At 41.1% G+C, this 19,009-nt stretch overlaps 1 protein-coding gene across 5 annotated transcripts in view; it reads right to left on the bottom strand.

Moving 5' to 3' along the window:
* The window catches only part of PDLIM5 (PDZ and LIM domain 5), a 127,459-nt gene that overhangs the window by 106,462 nt on the left and 1,988 nt on the right, over window positions 1-19,009 (bottom strand). For 3 of the 5 annotated variants that reach the window (XM_017822239.1, XM_017822242.1, XM_017822243.1), the window contains exons 1-2: window positions 18,671-18,777; window positions 17,851-17,986 (exon numbers count right to left, since the gene is read on the bottom strand). In XM_017822239.1, the coding sequence (XP_017677728.1) occupies window positions 17,851-17,946 (96 nt within the window). In that variant the 5' untranslated portion in view covers window positions 17,947-17,986; window positions 18,671-18,777. Of the gene's footprint in view, window positions 1-17,850; window positions 17,987-18,670; window positions 18,778-19,009 lie in introns of those variants that run through there. The other 2 variants (XM_017822241.1, XM_017822240.1) reach the window with 1 other exon arrangement.

Here is a 19,009-nt window from a genome sequence, read left to right as displayed (position 1 = left end):
AGAAACAAATTACAGTTTCAGCAGCATTCAAAACTAGCAGTTAAATGGAAGAACAAGGCACATTTGCAAGGAAAATACCGCCACCCCATTTCAGTTTTGCTATAAAGGAAATAAGAAAAAAAATAGGGGAGAAGAAAAGTAGTAGAAGGTAAAATCATTATTATGATTGCTTACAGAAGGTGACCACCCCAGACCACGCATATGAATCCCAATACTTGCATGTTTGAGCATTAAAATTCACCACCTGTTTAGATATTAAGGCATGATGGACACTGATGACTGGATTCAGGTATTTGCCCACAAACAACACAAAATTTCTCATGTGCCCTAAAGAAACAAAATATTCACTCAACAGCCAAATCAGCTCTATGCCATATTCTTCATTTGTCTGTAGGCTTCCGAAGCCAAAACACATTAATAAAAGCAAGCAAAATTCTCTAGAAAACCAAGGTTCTATTCATCACTTATGAAAATATTCATTTACTAGTATCAAAATACATTCTAACATGTGGAAGAAACAGGATTGTCTAAGCTTTTCTTTTGCCAGCAGTAACTCTTTGTAATCAGACTTCTGTTTGACCAGAATATTTATGAAACTCTGCTAGGATATACAGGAAACATCAACAGCATTGCAACAAATAAAGTGAAGCATTTAAAATTAAAGGTAGGTTTAGATTAGCTATTCGGAAAAAATTCTTCACTGTGACAGTGGCGAGACAGTGGAACAGGGTGTCCAGAGAAGTTGGGGCTGCCCAATCCCTGGAAGTGCTGAAGACCAGGTTTGATGGAGCTCTGAGCAATCTGGTCTAGTGGAAGGTGTCCCTGTCCACAGCAGGGGGGTTGGAACTAGATGATCTCTAAGATCCCTTGCAACCCAACCCATTCTATGATTCTATGATTTTTCTCAAGTTTCACTTCAGGTTAGGATAAATTCCCTTCCACAAATTCACATATTCCAAATTTGCTGCAGCATGCAAGTCTGGAGTGTCCCAGAAAGTACCCCAAGAAGCCTAGGGACAATGCAGCAGGCCGGTGGAGATCCGTAACGCAGCAGAGATGGAAAGCATGAGCTCTATACTCAGAGACGATATACAGGAAATGCTCAAGTAAATTACTGTCAGGGTGAGCCAAAGGAGGAAAGTTCAGGGGGTATTAACATTTTTCTATCTGATGAAAAACAGACTACAAAAGGTATGAGAAACAGATTTGTCACTATACAGCTTTCCACACATATCCAGCTGCCAGCAATGCTAAATGGCACAATTCAAAAAGGAGGCATTGTGCCAACTGCCATATTCCTGTATATCAAGAGTGAACCAAATAAAGAAAGGGAAAGATATTAAGGTTAGAGTCTCTCTTAAGGGGAATGTATGAATTTAATTTTTTCCCCACAACTTGTTAGTTAAAAATCCAAAAGCTAGTTTAACTTACAATATAGAGCCCTTTCTTGCACTGAAATCCAGTTTAAAAGTAAATGAATTAGACATGCAGATGGCCAATCAAAATTATGTCCCTCTGATAACTGTGTAGTACTGGGCTTACACAGTACAGCCTGTGTTCTGCTCTCAGTCATTTTAAACAACAGCATATGGAGACAGAAGGTACATATCCTAGGCATCATTCTTTCTCCTCTGCAAAAAGAGAAGTCACGAGTTTACTGTGCAGGTGACTGAGCACTGAAACAGATCACCCAGGGAGGTTGTGGAGTCTCCCTCATTGGAGATATTCAAGAACTGTCTGGACACAATCCTGTGCCATGTGCTCTGAGATGACCCTGCTGGAGCATGGAAGTTGGCTGAGATCCCCCACTGTAATCCCTTCCAACCTGACCCATTCTGTGAATTCTTAAAAGATAAAGGAAACTCAAAAATTTCTTCACTGAAGAACCTGCTCCACATAGCATGGAAGTTTGGATTCAGCACAATCAGGATGGACAAACTACAGAAATAAGTGTATCTATTCATCCTCTCATCTTTTTCACCTGGATATACTGCAGGCAGAAGAGGCCCACCACCCACTCCTTTCCATACACTGGTCTCAACCTCATTATTTCACTACTGCGCCGAACAGGGTACTGGGCAGCTTGTTCACACCTGCATGTTCAGCAATGGGAGAAAATAAATTAGCAGTTCAGTTCTGATTTTAAAGCATGGAGAGACCTTGAGTCACATCCAAGAAATTCACAAGGCCAATGCTCCCAGCTGCCCACTTCTCCCCACACTGCCAGAATCAACCCCACAGCATGGCAGGTGACATGCTGGCTCCTTGCCTGCAGCACCCCACATCCCAGTGTTCAATGAAGTCCTGAGCAGGAAATTCCCACCACATCCCCACTCCTCCATCCTTTAATGTTCTGGGCCCGCTGCAACTTGCAATGCCTCGTAAAAACTAATAGAAATATACTTCCCCCAGAGTGCAATCTGTCAGAGGATAATTCATTTACGAATTGGCTGAATGAGTTTCAGGGCACCAGGGGCTTCCTGGCAGGCAGGAAGAATTATTCAATCATTCCATGTACTACCACCACCATCTCTTTTGCTTTGCCTATGCTGCCACCAGAAACTGGAGCCACCATTATTAATCAGCCCCCTTGCCCTACTTATTTTCATAACACTGTCAAATTCTACCACACATGCCACGTACTGTTTATTTCTGAAGATCCCTAGCAAGCCAGCTGCTCTGTAATTCACTTTCCTCTACCACATTTACATGAAACTGCATACACCATGTCCCAATAAAACAGCTTTTAGACAGTCAACAACACTCTGGTCACTATGTAATTGATTTAAATACTTGGATTTGATGCACCGTTTTCAGAAACTTGGAGATTTGACATGTTGTCTGTTTAATTATACGCACAACCCAGATTATAAGAGATCTGTAAAAATTTGTTTTGGGAATTAGGAAAAAAAAAAACGAACATGAGAAAAATATTTGGCCCAGCTCTGTGCCCTAAAGTCCTGAAATATTTACAATGCTACTTGACCAGCTAGCACTGCCACCCTCACACATTCAAAAACCATGAGTCAGGCCCTAGAAATAAGGAGTGTTTTTTAATCTCACAATCCTAATGCCAAGATACACTCTAAGGTTTTGCTGGGTTTTCCAGCTTACTTTTCTTGAGTCTTCAATGCAACACTGAAGGATTATTTTGGTGACTTAAACTGAATTCACATTTTGATACAAGTACATGAATGCAAAGGACTGGGAGCTTAAAAGCAGTCCCCCCACAACAGTCCCCTCCCAAAAGTTCACAGTTACTCAAGAACAGCACCAGCAAGAGTGATTTTGGGTTCCTTCTATAATCTTGACTGAAGTGATCCTGGAAGGCCTGCTTTAGGAATATCACTTCAGAATGCAGGAAGACAAAAAGAGGTTAAAGGCAGACATGGGTGGTCCTGAGTAATGTCCAAGCTGGGGTTACTAGTGCAGATCTCAAAGCAGTTCCTTCCTCCGTATGGGATGACTGGCAAAACAAACTTGGCTCTGTTGTGCTGCAGTGTGGCCCCACTGATTACTTAGATTTTGGCTCCATTTTAGTTCAAGCCTTTCAACAACAACTCAACCTTTACCCTTCTCCCCAGTGTGAAGAAAAGGAATGAGAAGATGGCCAAAGTGATATCTTCTGAGTGATTTTTAACCAACACTTTAAGACTCCATTTATTGATGAACATCAATCAACCGGATGAAGTTGCTACTTTGTAGAGAAAGTTTAACATTATCATTATCACATTGTAACAGCCTCATGGGCACATGAAACCTAAACCCTCTGTGCTCTCATGAATCAAAATCGCCTGAAGCTGCTGAATGAAGAAAGCCGCTCGCATTGCCATGAACCTGGGAGAGCAGCAGGAACCTTGTAGCAGGCTCCGAAAGACAGACCCACACACAGGGCAACAAGAAACTGAAACACTCAGTTGAGTCAGTTGAGACTGAAGAGCAGAAGCCACCTGTAGATCCGTTTTGTCACCTCATATGCAACACCAGCCGTGGAATTTTCCCTGAAGAAGCTAGCAGTGTTTTTGGGCTTGAAACACAAAGCACGCATATGCTGCTAAAGATGTCTATGGTTGTTCAGGAATCCAGTGGTACCCAAGTGCTCACAAAAGAGCATAAAAGAACGGCTTGTTTCTTGATGCTGAAGCTTTTCCTGCAACTGTACCAATAACTCAAGAACTGCCATACAGCCCTGCTTTTCTGATTAAACAGAAACAGTGCTGTGCACAGTAAACCCAGGACATACTACACTCTGGGAAGGATTGGCACAGTAAGGAAAAATGGGAAGAAAAAGGATGGTTACAGACTTACAGTACAGTACTAATGCAATTCAAAACAGAGGCAAGCTATCCCTGTAACTATTTACACCATCTGCTGTAGAGAGTCCAAAGCTTTTACCACTTGTGACTTGGAGCTCTCTGACAGACATACTAGTTTTTTTAGTTTGGTATGGTTTTTTGATACCTAGTTTTTATTATTCCTTTTATTCCTATCCTATCATATTCTTTTTGAATCCTAAACTCTGTTAATGCCACAAGTAATAATGGTTCCTGAACTGCGCTTCCCTTGAATAACTAACAGCAAAAACTCCTGCCAGACTTATTTCAGCAGTTAGAGAGAGGTTCTCAGGCTAAGAAAAGCAAGGGCAAAAACTTGAAGGCAGTACAAATTGTGTTCTTGCAAAACTACCTTCCTCTTTCTGCTAAAAGAAAAACAGGCAACAAACTGAAAGACTCAAACCTATTTGGCAGAAACTCAAAAAAATGGCACTAGAAAACCAACTGTGATTCAATCTGAGTGGTTAGCTATCTCAAATGCTGAAGTGAGGTATTTCCTAATTGGTAATGCCCATTGTTACGCACTGTGTTTCCTAGAATTGATACTAATATTACATGAATGTCATTCCATTTAAGTCTAAACTATTTGCATGCTACTCCTCTCAAGGTATGCTTCTCCTGAAGCACAGCAGTTACCCATTCCACAAAGCTCATGCTTATCCCCTTATTCTGGATAATATTTTTTTCATGAGGGATTCCCTCTTGTGAGGCCTCACCTCTCCCCCATATGCAGCTTCTCTCCAAGTTTTCAAGGTAATGAGTCTGTGCTGGAGGATAGAGGCTGACTTATACTAGGTAATCATCATAAGGGCAAAGCAGGACAGGGGAATCTCTACAAAACCTCATTTTGTACCCTAGGAATATGTTCCTTACTAAAAAGAGCAACGGAAGTCAGGAAGTAGGAACAGGAGAATTACTGAGCTAATCAAGCAGGCATAGATTAGGATATGCAATAAAAAAAAACCATGCATACAGTTGTGACAGAGGAGGCATTCAGAGTTACCAGAAGCACTGGAGGCACTCCATCCTGTTGATGAGGTCAGGAACCAGTTGATGTCAATGGCTACAGCATCCAAAATTGTGTACTTACACCCATGTGTCTCCATCACTATGCCAAAAGTGTACCTTGCATTTGCAAGGAGGAAGCAGAGGGAGAAAACCCCAGCAGTTTAGCCTTCTGCAACAGTAGAAGGTTAAAAAGTAAAGCATCAACACCAACTGGTTTGGCCTAAATCCTTCCTTTGACTACTGTAATCAGAGCTTCCTGTGAGCAATTTCCAGTTATTTCATCCCACACCATCCAAGACAGTTATAAAATGGTCTGGGCTGTCAACTGCAACTGCTGCAGTTTTCATCAGGTCAGGTATCAAAACAAATTAATGTTATTTGAAGTTTTAATAATCAGCAGTTTCTACACTTTAAAGTTCAAGTGTAGATGTGTCAGTGGAAGAAAATACTCCCACAGAGCTGCTATTCAACTGGCCGGAGAGTATCACATTCCCTCTGACATAAGAGGGATAGTGATACTTTCATCCAGAGAGATATTGCAAGAATTCAAGCCTCCAAGCTTTAAGTGCACACCTCAAGGAAACCATCTTTTGGGTTTCACATTGAAAGCAAATTGCATTTCTAGACAGATACACAAAATTTATTTTCAGTCAAAAAAGCCTACTCATCTATATTTTGTTCATAAGCTCAATTATTTTAGTAAGTGGTTCAGGAGCAATAGTTTTACCAAGCTACACAGGAAAAGGACCTTCTCTGAGGTACTAAGCTGTAGCTTAAGTGTGCAGTAATTGCATACTGCAAAGAGAGAGAAGGGGATAGAGAATCTCTACAGCATTTCCAGACCATGAAGTAGTAAAGCCACCACACACCTAATATGCAAAGACTCCTTATCTCCAAATGCTACTACACCACTTGATGTTAGCCCTATAGTTTTAGTGATGAAGATTGACTGGCCAGTCAAAGGTCTATTACTGTTTGAGCTCTCAGGATGTCATACAAACTTCTCCGCTAGTCAGTTCTCTTATGGCTGTCAATCGCTGGCTAATACATCTTTGAGAGAAAGTTGAAAGTTGTCTGGGAAAGGTCAGTTGTCTCCTCCAAGCAAGTCAATGCTTCTTTCCTTCTGGTAACAGTCTGAAGACCAAAAACTGCAGGGTGCTGAGAGGTAATGTGCATCAACACAGGCCAAGCCTTAGGCAAGAGTCATCCTATGGAAACAACCTGTATGCTTAAAATTACACTTCTGCTCAGGTGTTTTTGCAGTGCAAAGGCTTGGGTTCTCAGCATTTACAGGATTACACTCGATCTGCACAATACCGAATTAACTTAATTTAAAAATTGAATATGCTCTCAAAGGAGATTCATGAAAACCCCTGCTACAATGACACTTGCTTATAGCCAGTTCTCAAAATACAACAGCTGAAAAGTGGAGAGAATAGACTCTATTCATAGCTGACAAAAGCTGTAATTTAATAAGCATTCAATGACAGTTTTCACAGCTTAGTATGCTGACAGACATGTCCTAGCAAGTCTGGCTTCACCACTTCTAGCCTGTATTGTCCCCAGGTATCTGCCCCCACCACTGTGACAGCAGCCCCAGCTCCCGCCACCAAGCCTGTTGGGCTGAGTGAACCCCTGCTGCACCAGTCCCACCTACTGTCCTGGCTTAGGGCATGATGGAGGAAGAGTTCCATCTGTAAAGCTGGCTTTAAGCTCCATCATTAAGATGCACGCATAGGTTTTCTTCTGACAACCATCTTCAGCCAGTGATTACTACTGTTTAAAGCCTTAAAAGCCTTCCATTTCCCTAAGTTAAAGCATTAGGCATTAAGTAAAGAAAATCAGAGCAGCACAGAAGGCATTGCTTAGATACACAAGCAAGTTGAAGATAAACAATCCCATTAGTCTACCACTCCATGTCTTTCACAATGTGATGCTATGTCTAGAACCACAAAGAGAAGGGGTTGAAATCATTGTCAAAGTAGACACACATTACCCCCCACCAAAAAAAAACCCAAAACAAACCCATACCCCCCATCAATTTTGAACTCTTACATCACAGGAAAGAATGAAAAGTTTTGCTTACCAGCAGCATTGGACTCAGAACTACACCTGGCTTGTCATACATAAAACACACATTGTAAAGAAAAAACTCTAATAGCAGATGTACTATAAACTTTGAGACTGAGCTGCTCTGCCTGGCAGAGGAAGCATTTACACAGCAAAGCTGGCCTGTTCGATTTTTTTTCAAGGGTACTGAACAAAATGTTATAGAGTTTCCATCAAGGTGACATAATCTTTTTTAATAATAAAAATGCATCTTTAAGTCTGCATTTTTTTCATTTGCAGCATTTTGCCTTTGCCCTACAGAATTCTGTTTTAAAAATCTCAAATGGTATTGCTACCAATACCATCACCACACTTAAAAGAGACACTTTGGTCATTTTCTCCACAGCCTGAAAGAATTTTGGGTGTAAGAATAACTAAAGATCATCCAATTACATTCATAAATACAGAAGCTTAACAAACAGGGAGTTTTACCCTTTTGAAATTGATACAATCTACATTAATCCAGGCTTAGGATCTAAATCGCTAGTCATGCCTTCAAAAGAACCATGAAATAATTAACACAAAATAAAAGTTTCTGTTGCCTTTCTGTGGTAAGTTCTTCACATTGTTCTATTACTTGTTAGGGGAAAAAACTAGATACTGTGTTAGGTCATTCCTTAATATAGACCAGGATAAGTCAAACTTCTTTCATATCCAGTTAACATGCAAACCATTTGACCTTTCCAACAGGACTACTAGAGATCTGGCAAGATCCACATTTTAGCCTATGGGACTTCACACAAGGCATTACATTTTACTTTAGGGCTTTGCTACACCCACAGCTGACGGCAGTTGCAAGAGTTCATATGTTAAAATACTTTCAACTATCTCTTGCTTTTACTTTACTAAGCTTAACTGTTTAAGCTGAAGTTTCCATTGAAAGACTAACTCAAAATGAGACGGTAACTATAAAACTAATCCAAAGTGGAAAAATATTACAGACTATTCTACTTGAAATTTTCTAGCCTACAAGTCTCTGTGCTCTGTGGCTGCTTATTCAGTAGTTTTGGTGTAAAGTATAGTTTATTCCATTGGTGCAGAATTTACTAATCTGCTTTGAGGGTGTGCATCACAATACAGCCACCAACTTATAGGATGCTATTTTGTCCCCCTTTTACCTCTCTACTTGGGACAGCATACCTAAGAGACTACATAAAACTGCACTGGTGTCTTGAAGTGACAAAACATGAAAAGCTACTATGTGGGGGACACCACCCATTAAGTGACAGTGTTGAAAGGTGAGTGATGAATGAAGCAGATAAACTGGAAGAGACAGAGGGAACTCATGTCAACTCTTCTAAGAAAAGATAGTACATCTCTCTGCAAATTCAGTTGGGGACCTTGTATAGTAAGGGAACCTGAAGAAGTACTTCTGTCATATTTTCACTACTGTTACTGGCCTGAAGACTTGAGTCATTCAAAGACTCATGTAACACTGGCCTTAGCAGAGGCCTCCTTTCCTTTTGTCTTTATTCTTGTAACAGCCACCTCTAGAAGTAAACATACTTGATGGAACAATGGGCTGAGGTCAACTGTATGAGGTTCAACAAGGTCAAGTGCTGGGTTCTACACTTGGGTCACAACTATCCCATGTAGTGCTACAGGCTGGGGACAGAGTGGCTGGAGAGCAGCCAGGCAGAGAGGGACCTGGGGGTGCTAGTCAACAGCAGCTGAATATGAGCTAGTAGTGTGCCCAGGTAGCCAAGAAGGCCAATGGCATCCTGACTTGTATCAGGAATAATGTGGCCAGTAGGATTAGGGAAGGGTTCGTCCCCCCATACTCATCATTGGTGAGGCCACATCTTGAGTCCTGTGTTCAGTTTTGGGCCCCTCACTACAAGAAAGATATTAAGGTGCTAGAGCGTGTCCAGAGAAGGGCAACAGAGCTGGTGAAGGGTCTGGAGCAGAAGTCTTATGAGGAGCAGCTGAGGGAGCTGGGGTTGTTTAGCCTGGAGAAAGGAGGCTCAGGGGGACCTTATTGCTCTCTACAGGTACCTGAAAGGAGACTGTAGTGAGATGACGGTCAGCTTCTTCTCCAAACAAACAAGCTATAGAACAAGAGGAAATGGCCTCAAGTTGTGCCAGGAGAGGTTTACACTGGGTATTAGGAAAAATTTCTTCACCAAAGGGGTTATCAAGCATTGAAACAGGCTGCTCAGGAAAGCGGTTGAGTCACCATTCCTGGAGATATTTAAAAGACATGTAGATGTGGACATGTCTACATGGTTTAGTGGTGGACTTGGCAGTGCCGGCTTAACAGTTGGATTTGATGATCCTATAGGTCTTTTCCAAACTAAGTGATTCTATTCCTCATATTTGTTTAAACAAATCTCAGGCTCAATTTTCATTCTTTATGACCACTGGCAGGAAGAATATCACCTTTCCCATATTTCTACTGCCTTAGGCATACGAGACAGTTTTCTCTCACACTTTCCCTTATATTGATAACATGAAATCTATTCTTAAAAAGTCAAAACAAATTTAAAAAAAAAAAATCCCACAATGTTATCTCCTGGCTTCATACCAAAGCCAAACAAACAAACCTTTCAACACCATGTCTCTTCTCACAATGCCTTTTGATAGCCATCGGCCAATGAATAATGAGAAAAACAGTTACACTAAAAATAGCATCTCCAAATGGTGGGGAAGTCGACAGAAGCTGTCAGGCCTCCAGGGCCAGATACTTGCAAAGAAAACATGCCTAATTTTTTTGCAGTTACTATTCAATAAACGGTCCTGCTTTTTGGCCTCTGGAAGGACTGCCAATTTTGCATCTGCTCTGAACATCTAATCAGAGTTTATTTTTTCACTACATCTGTCTTTGAGAAATGGATCTTGCAAACAAATACTTTAGTTTTTCCATCATGAAATATTTAGCTTGTATTCTTCATACTGTAACTAAACTGTCACTTATAAGGGGAAAAAGAGGAACCAGCATTTTTTAATGTGAAAAGAATGTGCTCACACATCACATCACATATCCCTCAGCTACAAGCTCTTTGGTTCCTTTTTCTCCCGGTACAGCCAGCTTCACTTTTGCAGGAATGACATCAGTAGAGGAACTATTTTTTAAAAGTTAGCTTCCTACTCAGTCTGAGGAGGCTGTCTGACAAATAAGGTCAGAAAGAGACAAGATGCAGACACTTTCCTTACGCCTTCTCTTCCCCACGCCCTCCCTTCTTCCTAAGCACACTCCAGTGCTGGTCTTGCCTTGTTTTAAACTGCATAGCAGAACATACAAGGGAAGGAAAACAAATGGTATAGGGAAACATAGCCCTTTTCCCAATTTTCAGCACAAGGAGGTTTAACAGGAGTGGGAAAAGAAGCAATCGGGAAATTACATCCATACCAACTGATCTCTCTTTCCACCTTCAAATTAAACCGAGGTGCTCTCTAAAGGAGACTGTTGCCTGCGGGCAACTCTGCAAACTCCAAAGTACTAACTATCACTCTTAGGACTTTTAGAACACTTGCTCATATTAAGCCACTTGTGCAGCTGGGAGCTTTTTAATTATCCAGAGAAAAATCTCTGCTCCTTCAAGACTAAATACAGAGAGGATACAAACTTTGGCACTGGTAGCTCATTTGTCATTCTCAGTGTATTTTTCAGTAAACCACATCTTGTAAACAGAATTAAACAGACCAGAATAACACTTCTTGCTTGGTGTCTTGGCAAATCCCATTCATTTCATAAGCACTAATAGCTCCAGTAAAATAGAGCATTTGCTGCCCTAGGAGCAGCATCAATGGGTAAGTGCTGCACCGTCCGACAGTGTCTCCGACCCTGTGTCACGAAGTTACAGAATTACGGAACGGTTGGGGTTAGAAGGGATGTCTGGAGATCCTAGTTCAATCCTGCTACTACAGCAGGTTCATTTACAGCAGGTAGCACAAGATTGTATCCAGGTGGGTTTTGAATATTTCCAGAGATGGAAACTCCACAACCTCTCTGGGCAGCCTAAGTGCTCTGTCATCCCTGAAGTACAGATTTTTCTGACATTCAGATGGACCTGCCTGTGTTTCAGTTTATGCCAGTTGTTCCTTGTCCCAGGCACTCCTGAAAAGAGTCTGACACCCACCCTCTTGACACCTGCCCTTAAAATATGTCTTCTCCAGGCCGAACAGGTCCAGCTCTCCCAGACTTTCCTCATAAAAGAGATGTTCCAGTCCCCTACTCATCTTCACAGTCCTTCATTGGACTCTCTCCAGTAGTTCCTTATATTTCTTGTAGTAAGGAGCTCAGAACTGGACACAATACTCCAGATGCAGCCTCACCAGGGCTGAGTAGAGGAGCAGGATCATCTCCCTCTTCCTAATGCACCCCAGGACACCACTGGTCGCCTCAGCCACAAGGACACACAGCTGGGTCATGGATAGGTTGTTGTACACCAGGACCCCCAGGTCCTTCTCTGCAGAGCTGCCTTCCAGCAGGTCAGCCCCCAGCCTGTGCTGGTGCAGGGGGTTATTCTTCTCCAGATGCAGGACCCTTTATTTGCCTTTGCTGAACTTCATTAGGTTCCTCTCTGCCCAACTCTCCAGCCTATCCAGGTCTCACTGAATGGCAGCACAGCACTTTGGGGTATCAAACAGTCTTCCCAGTTTTGTATCATCAGCAAACTTGCTGAAGGCACACTCTGTCCTTTCATCCAGGTCACTGACGAATAAGTTTAGCAGGATTGGATCCAGCACTGACCCCTAGGGAACACTGCTAACTACAGGTCTCTAACTGGACTCTGCACCACTGATCTCTGAGCTCTGCCATTCAGCCGGTTCTCAACCCACCTCTGTTGCTGTAGTGGAATAAGATTTCAGCTGTATTTTGTGCAGACCATCACAAATACAGCTGTATTTTGTGCAGACTCAGTAATAAACCAAACCAGCACAGCAATGCCATCAGCTGCCAGTTAAGGCTTAGTTAGTAGCTCTCAGTAGCTTCCAGGATGAAGTGAAAGTTACTGACACAATTATCACTGGTCAGGCCAGCAGTTGTTCTAGTGTTTCTCTCTTATTTCACATGCCAGCTTGAAAGACAATTTCCCCAGCCCCCCATTAGAATAACTTTTTTCATACTTACACAAAACTTGATTTTACTGGAAATGACACATAATTCACACAAACACAAGAGCAAGAGACTCAGTCAGACTCTAATCAGTCAAAGCTGACATGCCCTGTGTCCATTCAAAGCATCATTTTCCTTTATTCTCTTCTCACTATTTTCACAGATGCTAATGACTTTAAACAGCTTGCTTGGAAATATTAAGAAAGCCAGTAGCCAAACCCCTGAATAAGAAACCACAGTGCAAAACCAATCACAGATGCTTCATCCATGTGGACAACTTGCTGGGTAACCATGTATGTACATGGGCAAGAGGGAAAGCAGAGGAGACAACTCCTCTGCTAGTGACCTCCTGACACCAGCATAAAGAATGTCAGCAAGCTCATGTGGGATGAATATTGAGCAGCTGATGTGTTGTACTTTTATTCCTACTTCATCTCAAGGTGGGCTGCTCTTCCACCTACTCCATGGGTGTACTGCTTGCTGACAGATTTATTGTGATGAGTCTTCCATCAACTATAAGATTGCAACTTCAACACAAAAAAACGTACCTGAAACAGCTGAAATAATGAAAATTGAAAGCCTGCAACAATAAGGGGTTATTTCTAAGGGGGAGAGTAGTGGTTGTTTGTTTTGGGTTTTTTGAAGAAGCAAATGACCAGTGAAGCAGAAAGAAGTGGCAGGGGTGGGGGGTGGGGAACACACTGAAAGAAGTTGCAGTAGAAAAACTGAGCTGTCAGTCAGGCCAAGCATTTCAACATGACTGTATTCCATTTAATTCCTACAAGAGGAGAAAGACAAATAGAGAAACACCTTCTGAAGGACAATAGCTAGAGCTGCCTGTTTAGAATAGCTAGAAGATCCAACAAGAAAGTAACTTTAAAATACAAGAAAAAATCCTAGGTATTTGCGTTAGGTGGGAAAGTATACTGCATATAGGCTACATTACTGTTCAAACTATAGCTTTGTTTTAGTATTTCCTTGTTTCTAGTGGTTAAACTTTGCCATAAAACAGAGAAAAGCACCATTTAGAGACCATACCACAAAAATTTTGATAAGCTACAAGAATATCAAGGACACATTTGGAACAAATATGCAAACCTCTCACAGATCATCCCAACATAATGAATACATCATCAATACTAAACACTATTTATTTCAATCTTCAGAGGACAGCAGTTTTGACAATTCTAATGCTAGTCATGCTTACTAAGTTTATTCTGGTTATGTTAATTAAGCATTGGGAACTAACCAAGTCCCAAAAAATTAAAGCAACCATAATATTAATCCAAACTATAATGAAGTGTGGATAGTTTTAAAAGCTACTGCATTGCACAGTTATAAATAACACAGATCATGTTGTAGATACCATTGACCCCAAATTCTGTAAATACAATATTTAGCAAGCCCAAGAGTTACTTCAAGAATCCTACCTAGTAGTATGTATGGAGTACCTTATTTCCAAAACTGCATTTCTTTTTTTTTTTCTACTGAATGAGAATAAACTCTTGTGCAAACAAATCTAGGAGGTAAAGTGTAGACCAACATTAGTTCCAAACTGAACATATTCCATGTCAGTAGGATTTATCCCAGACTACAAATCTACATGGACATCACCAGATCCACTATTATTGGCAATCATGACCAAAAGTCTTTTTTTGACTCATCTGATGTTTAGCAGAATATCCTGAAACTTGTAAATAAATTTTGTTTGAAAATAATTGAGAAACAAGAAGGACCCATGATATAATTCTTGCAGTATAGCCAACACTCGGTGTTGAGCCAATATGTCTCAAATCTACCAGATAGAGGTGAAGATGTCTATTAAGTAGCTGACTTTTCAGGCACCTGCGTTATTCAGAACCAATCCATTCATTCACATGACAACAATCGCATTATGACAAATGTCATTTCACATGACCACATATATTACAGGGAAAAAGTCTGAATCTTAATCATTTCCTACAATGGTTACTTTACAGCTAGCAAATCATAACCCTTGCATGTCAGCAATTTGTTCTTATCTGTTCTAGCTTTCCTTTTTTTTTTTTGTTTTTGTTTTTGCATCACGGCATAGGTCTTTAAGGAATGAGGAGAACAGTTGCTTCTTTAACACAAACCACCATGTGGAAAAAGTGAGAGCAGCAACTGAGAATAATCTAAGTTTGCATACCTTGGCTCTAGTAATTTCTGCCTTCTTCACTGTGAGCTAAGTGCTCACAGTTTGCAATCTCTCCTTATACAAGTACCACCTCAAAATTAACTACCTGGAAGCCCTACAGTACAGTCACTTGCAGTGGCCTGAGCCACTTTAACACTTGGCTGTTAATAAACCTCAGCCCACCCTTTATTCCTGATTACTTTCAGAGCAACTTCCTTCCCTCCAGCCCTTCTTTCACAAGAGCCATATTATCCATCACACTCCCATCACTGCTCCCATACTGCTTCACCCTGTTGAAGTCCAGCCAGATACGTAACAAGTACCACCTGCATTTGTGTTGTACTGATATATACACACTAACTGTATATACTTCGTATATGTACACGTAACTGTGTGTATATATAGTATACACTTATACTGATAAAACTGTACTAACTATAAGGCTATATCCCCAACATCACATGTATTCCTTACAGTGAAATGTGCACAGCTGTTAAAGTATACAGATAACTTTAAAGCGGGCAGAGAGCTCTAGCAATTAACTGACATAGCCCTGCAATAACTGCTGCTATTGGTTATGATGTTGCAACTAGTCTGCAATATACTAGCTTATGAAAAATCAAATGTTACTGCTATCCTTGCACTACTGTTACCCTGTTAGGCATTAGCTAACCATAAGAATTTCATCTGAGAGCACAAAACAGGCCCCTTTTTCTTTACAGAGGGAACAAGGAATGCGCCCATTTAAACTGCATTCTGTACAAAGTCGAATAACTTACTAAAAACTTTCTCCAAGGAACCATGAGATCTTAATTTGTTCAAATCATCAGGGAAGAGATTAACTTTTCAGATAAACAGCTTTAGAAACCAGTGTATTATCTGTGCTTCATAAACTATACTTTATTTAAACTTAATTTCAAAAGTTTAAACTAAAGCAGGAAATTAGCCCTCAGTAACCCAGCCAGATTCATCTTCAGCATCCAGAGGACAAACTAAAAACAAAACAAAACCAAATAGTCCTCTTTGCCAAGGAACATAATTCTGCTGTCTCATTACTGTTTTGCTAAAATAATTTAATTAGCAGCCTTCGGATACAGGAAGGAATTTATGCTACATCAGGAAAAGAAGGGCTTGGGGGGGTGAATTGTACACACTGTTCTAGCACACCAGGAACATGGTGTTGAATTCTTCCAGCTATCGGGCCAAAGTTTGACTGGCATGCCATAAGTAAGCATTTTTTTGATCCAAAGGGGGGGGGGTAGGAAAAAAGGGCACCAGGCAGTCTAATACTTGCATATTCTGAACTGCGAGTAGGAAGAAACAGCTCACCTGAGGAGCAGTGCCAAGGTATAGTAAGTGAATTGGATATTGTGCTTCCCCCACCCATGCACAAATTAAAGTTCCAAAACCATACTGGTCCCCATCTTTCATTATGTTCTGCTCTTGTGGGCACTGACATTTGTCATTCGGGAATCCCATAACTGAGGCTTTTATAGGTAGCTATTTAGGCCAATTCCCCCAGGCTACTCCATGCAACAGCATATTTGATTCCTGCAATAAAGTTGTAGTCTAGGCTAATTTCAACATATGTTTCCTCTTTTAGATGGGAAGCCTGCTTACAGCAGGACTGCACTCCAGATCTCCAGAACAACAGAGGCCTCTACAAAAAAGTATTACTCTTTCCTGAAACTGGTTGTTTAGTATGGCTTACTGCCTGTAGTGCTTAATTTCTAGTCAGCATCACACACAAGGACCCTATGCAGACAAGGTCCTATGCTTTTGCAAATCTTTGTCATAAAAGCCCTTCTACCATCAAATCAGAAGAGAGCTATCTGCATGCCCAGTTCAAATTTCTCAGTAGTGTACGAGTAACAGCTACTCAACAAGAAACTGAGTTACAGTTTAGCTTGAAAGTCCCTGGAATTCAGGAATAAACTGCTTCTCAACCACTTTTTGTCTCAGATATCAACTATACTTATCTGTACAGAGGCATTTCTGCAGCTCTCCAGTCCATTTTAGCCACATAAAAAGAATTTTGCAGAGCCAAACTGTATTTTATCCTCACCAACATAATCCATGGGTGGATAGGATAAGCCAAGTCTAAATGAACTGGCAGAGTTTGTATCACTAGTTAAGATTAGCTAAAAATATCGCCATGATGCATAAACCCAAATAGAAACCTGCACCATCTATCAGAGCAGTATCAATTCTGCAGTCCCAACAGGTGTAAAAAATAATTCATCTTTGTCACTAAACTACATGAATATGTAGGAGGAAGAGAGCTGTTGACAGAGAAGGGGCATTTGTACACAAATTCAAATTTAAAGGCACCAGGGTACAGAGCCATCAGAAGCCAGTTTCTTCACCCAGAGATTTCCAATAATCCAAGAAGCTCAATACTGTAAAGTTTGTCCCTACATTTTACGTGCAAAGTGCTTCAGTCAACTGAGAAAGGCTTTGAAACTCAGCCCACACTGAAAGACAAGCCTTCCCTGAAAACATAGTTTTAAAGTAAAAAACTAGTTAGATAGTGCCTGGGTACAAGGATCATATTTGTTTTGACTTAGTTCCTCAAATCCTTTGAATACCAGTTCAGAGCACATACTCCATAAAACACTCATGAGAAACTGGCACGGGTTTCACTCAGGCACATATTGATGAACTGCTATTTACAACTACTGTCATTTAAGTACCTTTTTATTGCAAAGAGTAGGATTTGTAACAACAGACACAGAAGATCCTCAAGCAGCTAAGAGCTGCTGAACAAATAAGGGTAATAAAAGTGATTTTTTTCCCACTGCTTCCCATTTGAACACCACAGGCTCAGCCCCGCACAGTAAATTGCTTGCTTCCTGTCAGCCTCCAACTTCTGCATCTCTGTTTTCTGGATGGGAGCAGGGAAGGCAATTCAAGGGTAGTTTCTTTTGTTTGTTGCATAAACAAGTGCAGATAAAACAACCATTTCAAATGAACCGGTCCTTCTTAGGATAATTTTCTTGGAGCTTTCATACAACAAAGATTTATTTTCCCAGCTCAAACCCCTCCTCCAACCCCCAACAATCCTTCATGCCACCGGGCAAGTTGAGCCCCAGTCTCTGTAATTAATGGCTTTGTCTGAAGGTTGTGGTTTTGCCACAGCAAAACAGATACCCACATGCAGGAAAAGAAGTGAATGCACTTACTCGAGAAATAGACAGAGGGACATTGAAATCCTTGCCCCCTTGAAGTCTGAAACCCCAGGGAGCTGGCCCAACCAAAGACACGCTGTAGTTGCTCATGATGTTTAGTATTCAAGGACCAAATCCAAGGAACTGATGCCTGCAGAAGAGGATTAGAGTTTTAATTTAATGACGATAAAAACAAAAGGTACTGTTTGCCATTTTGAAAGCTCTCTTTCTTTGGCTGTATTCCCCTCCCCCAAAATCAGCCAAAAACCCTACACCAGGTCTGTCATTGTGCTTTTATTCCTCACATGTTTTCCTCCATAGCTTAGAAAGAAACATAACTAGGGAATGGGTAATATGGACTTGGAGAACTCACAGTGCCAAAATATTTGACAACTACTTCTTAGTAACAAAACAGTGCGTGTGGTGAAACTCACACAACATTAAAGCTCATCTTTAAAAAAAGTCATTATTGAGAGAAGCATGAATTGATATATTCCTTAAACCCGAGTATGGAAGACATTAGCACTACTGGCATATTCATTTCTAACAAAATTAATATCATATGCTGCCATGTCATCAGCTCAAAGCTTATTTCTAAATACAACAATGTCAAAGCATCCCAACTTTGAAGTTAATCAGAAGAAAATAAAATCCCTGTGAGTTTTTTATTTTTATAGCATAGCTTCAAGTGGTAGAACAATGTCACAGACAAAACAGATATTAAAACCAACCCTCAAATGAAAGCTGTGAACTAAAGCAAAATATCCACAGCCGCAACTCAGTGCTAAGCAAAACCCATACATCTCCCTCTCTACAAATGTGGGCAACAAATTACCTTTAAAAGGCAACCGAGGCACTTAATTGCCGTTCAGCGTCAAAGATAAGGGCTTCAGTTTCACCTCAGATAAGCGATGTTACAATGACATCTTAGGTACTGGATGCCGTCTATTTTTGTATAGTTGAAGCCAGGCAGGAGCACACCAGGGCGGGCTGGTGTAAGACTACACCGGGGCACAGCCAGATTCCATACTCGTATAGGGACATTTAAGGTGGACCTTCAGTCAAGCAGCAGCGAGTTGGCTGCAAACCCCACCGAACTCTTCAAAGCCCGGTTTTAGCTGTTCATACACTGCAGGGCTGGGGGGGGGGGGGGGGGGGGGGGGGGGGGGAAAGG

This window comes from Lepidothrix coronata, unplaced genomic scaffold (assembly GCF_001604755.1).
Source record: "Lepidothrix coronata isolate B3197 unplaced genomic scaffold, Lepidothrix_coronata-1.0 Scaffold96, whole genome shotgun sequence".
Taxonomy (NCBI): Eukaryota; Metazoa; Chordata; class Aves; order Passeriformes; family Pipridae; genus Lepidothrix; species Lepidothrix coronata.
Note: the sequence above shows the minus strand (reverse complement) of the source record. Positions and strands in the feature narration are given on the sequence as shown.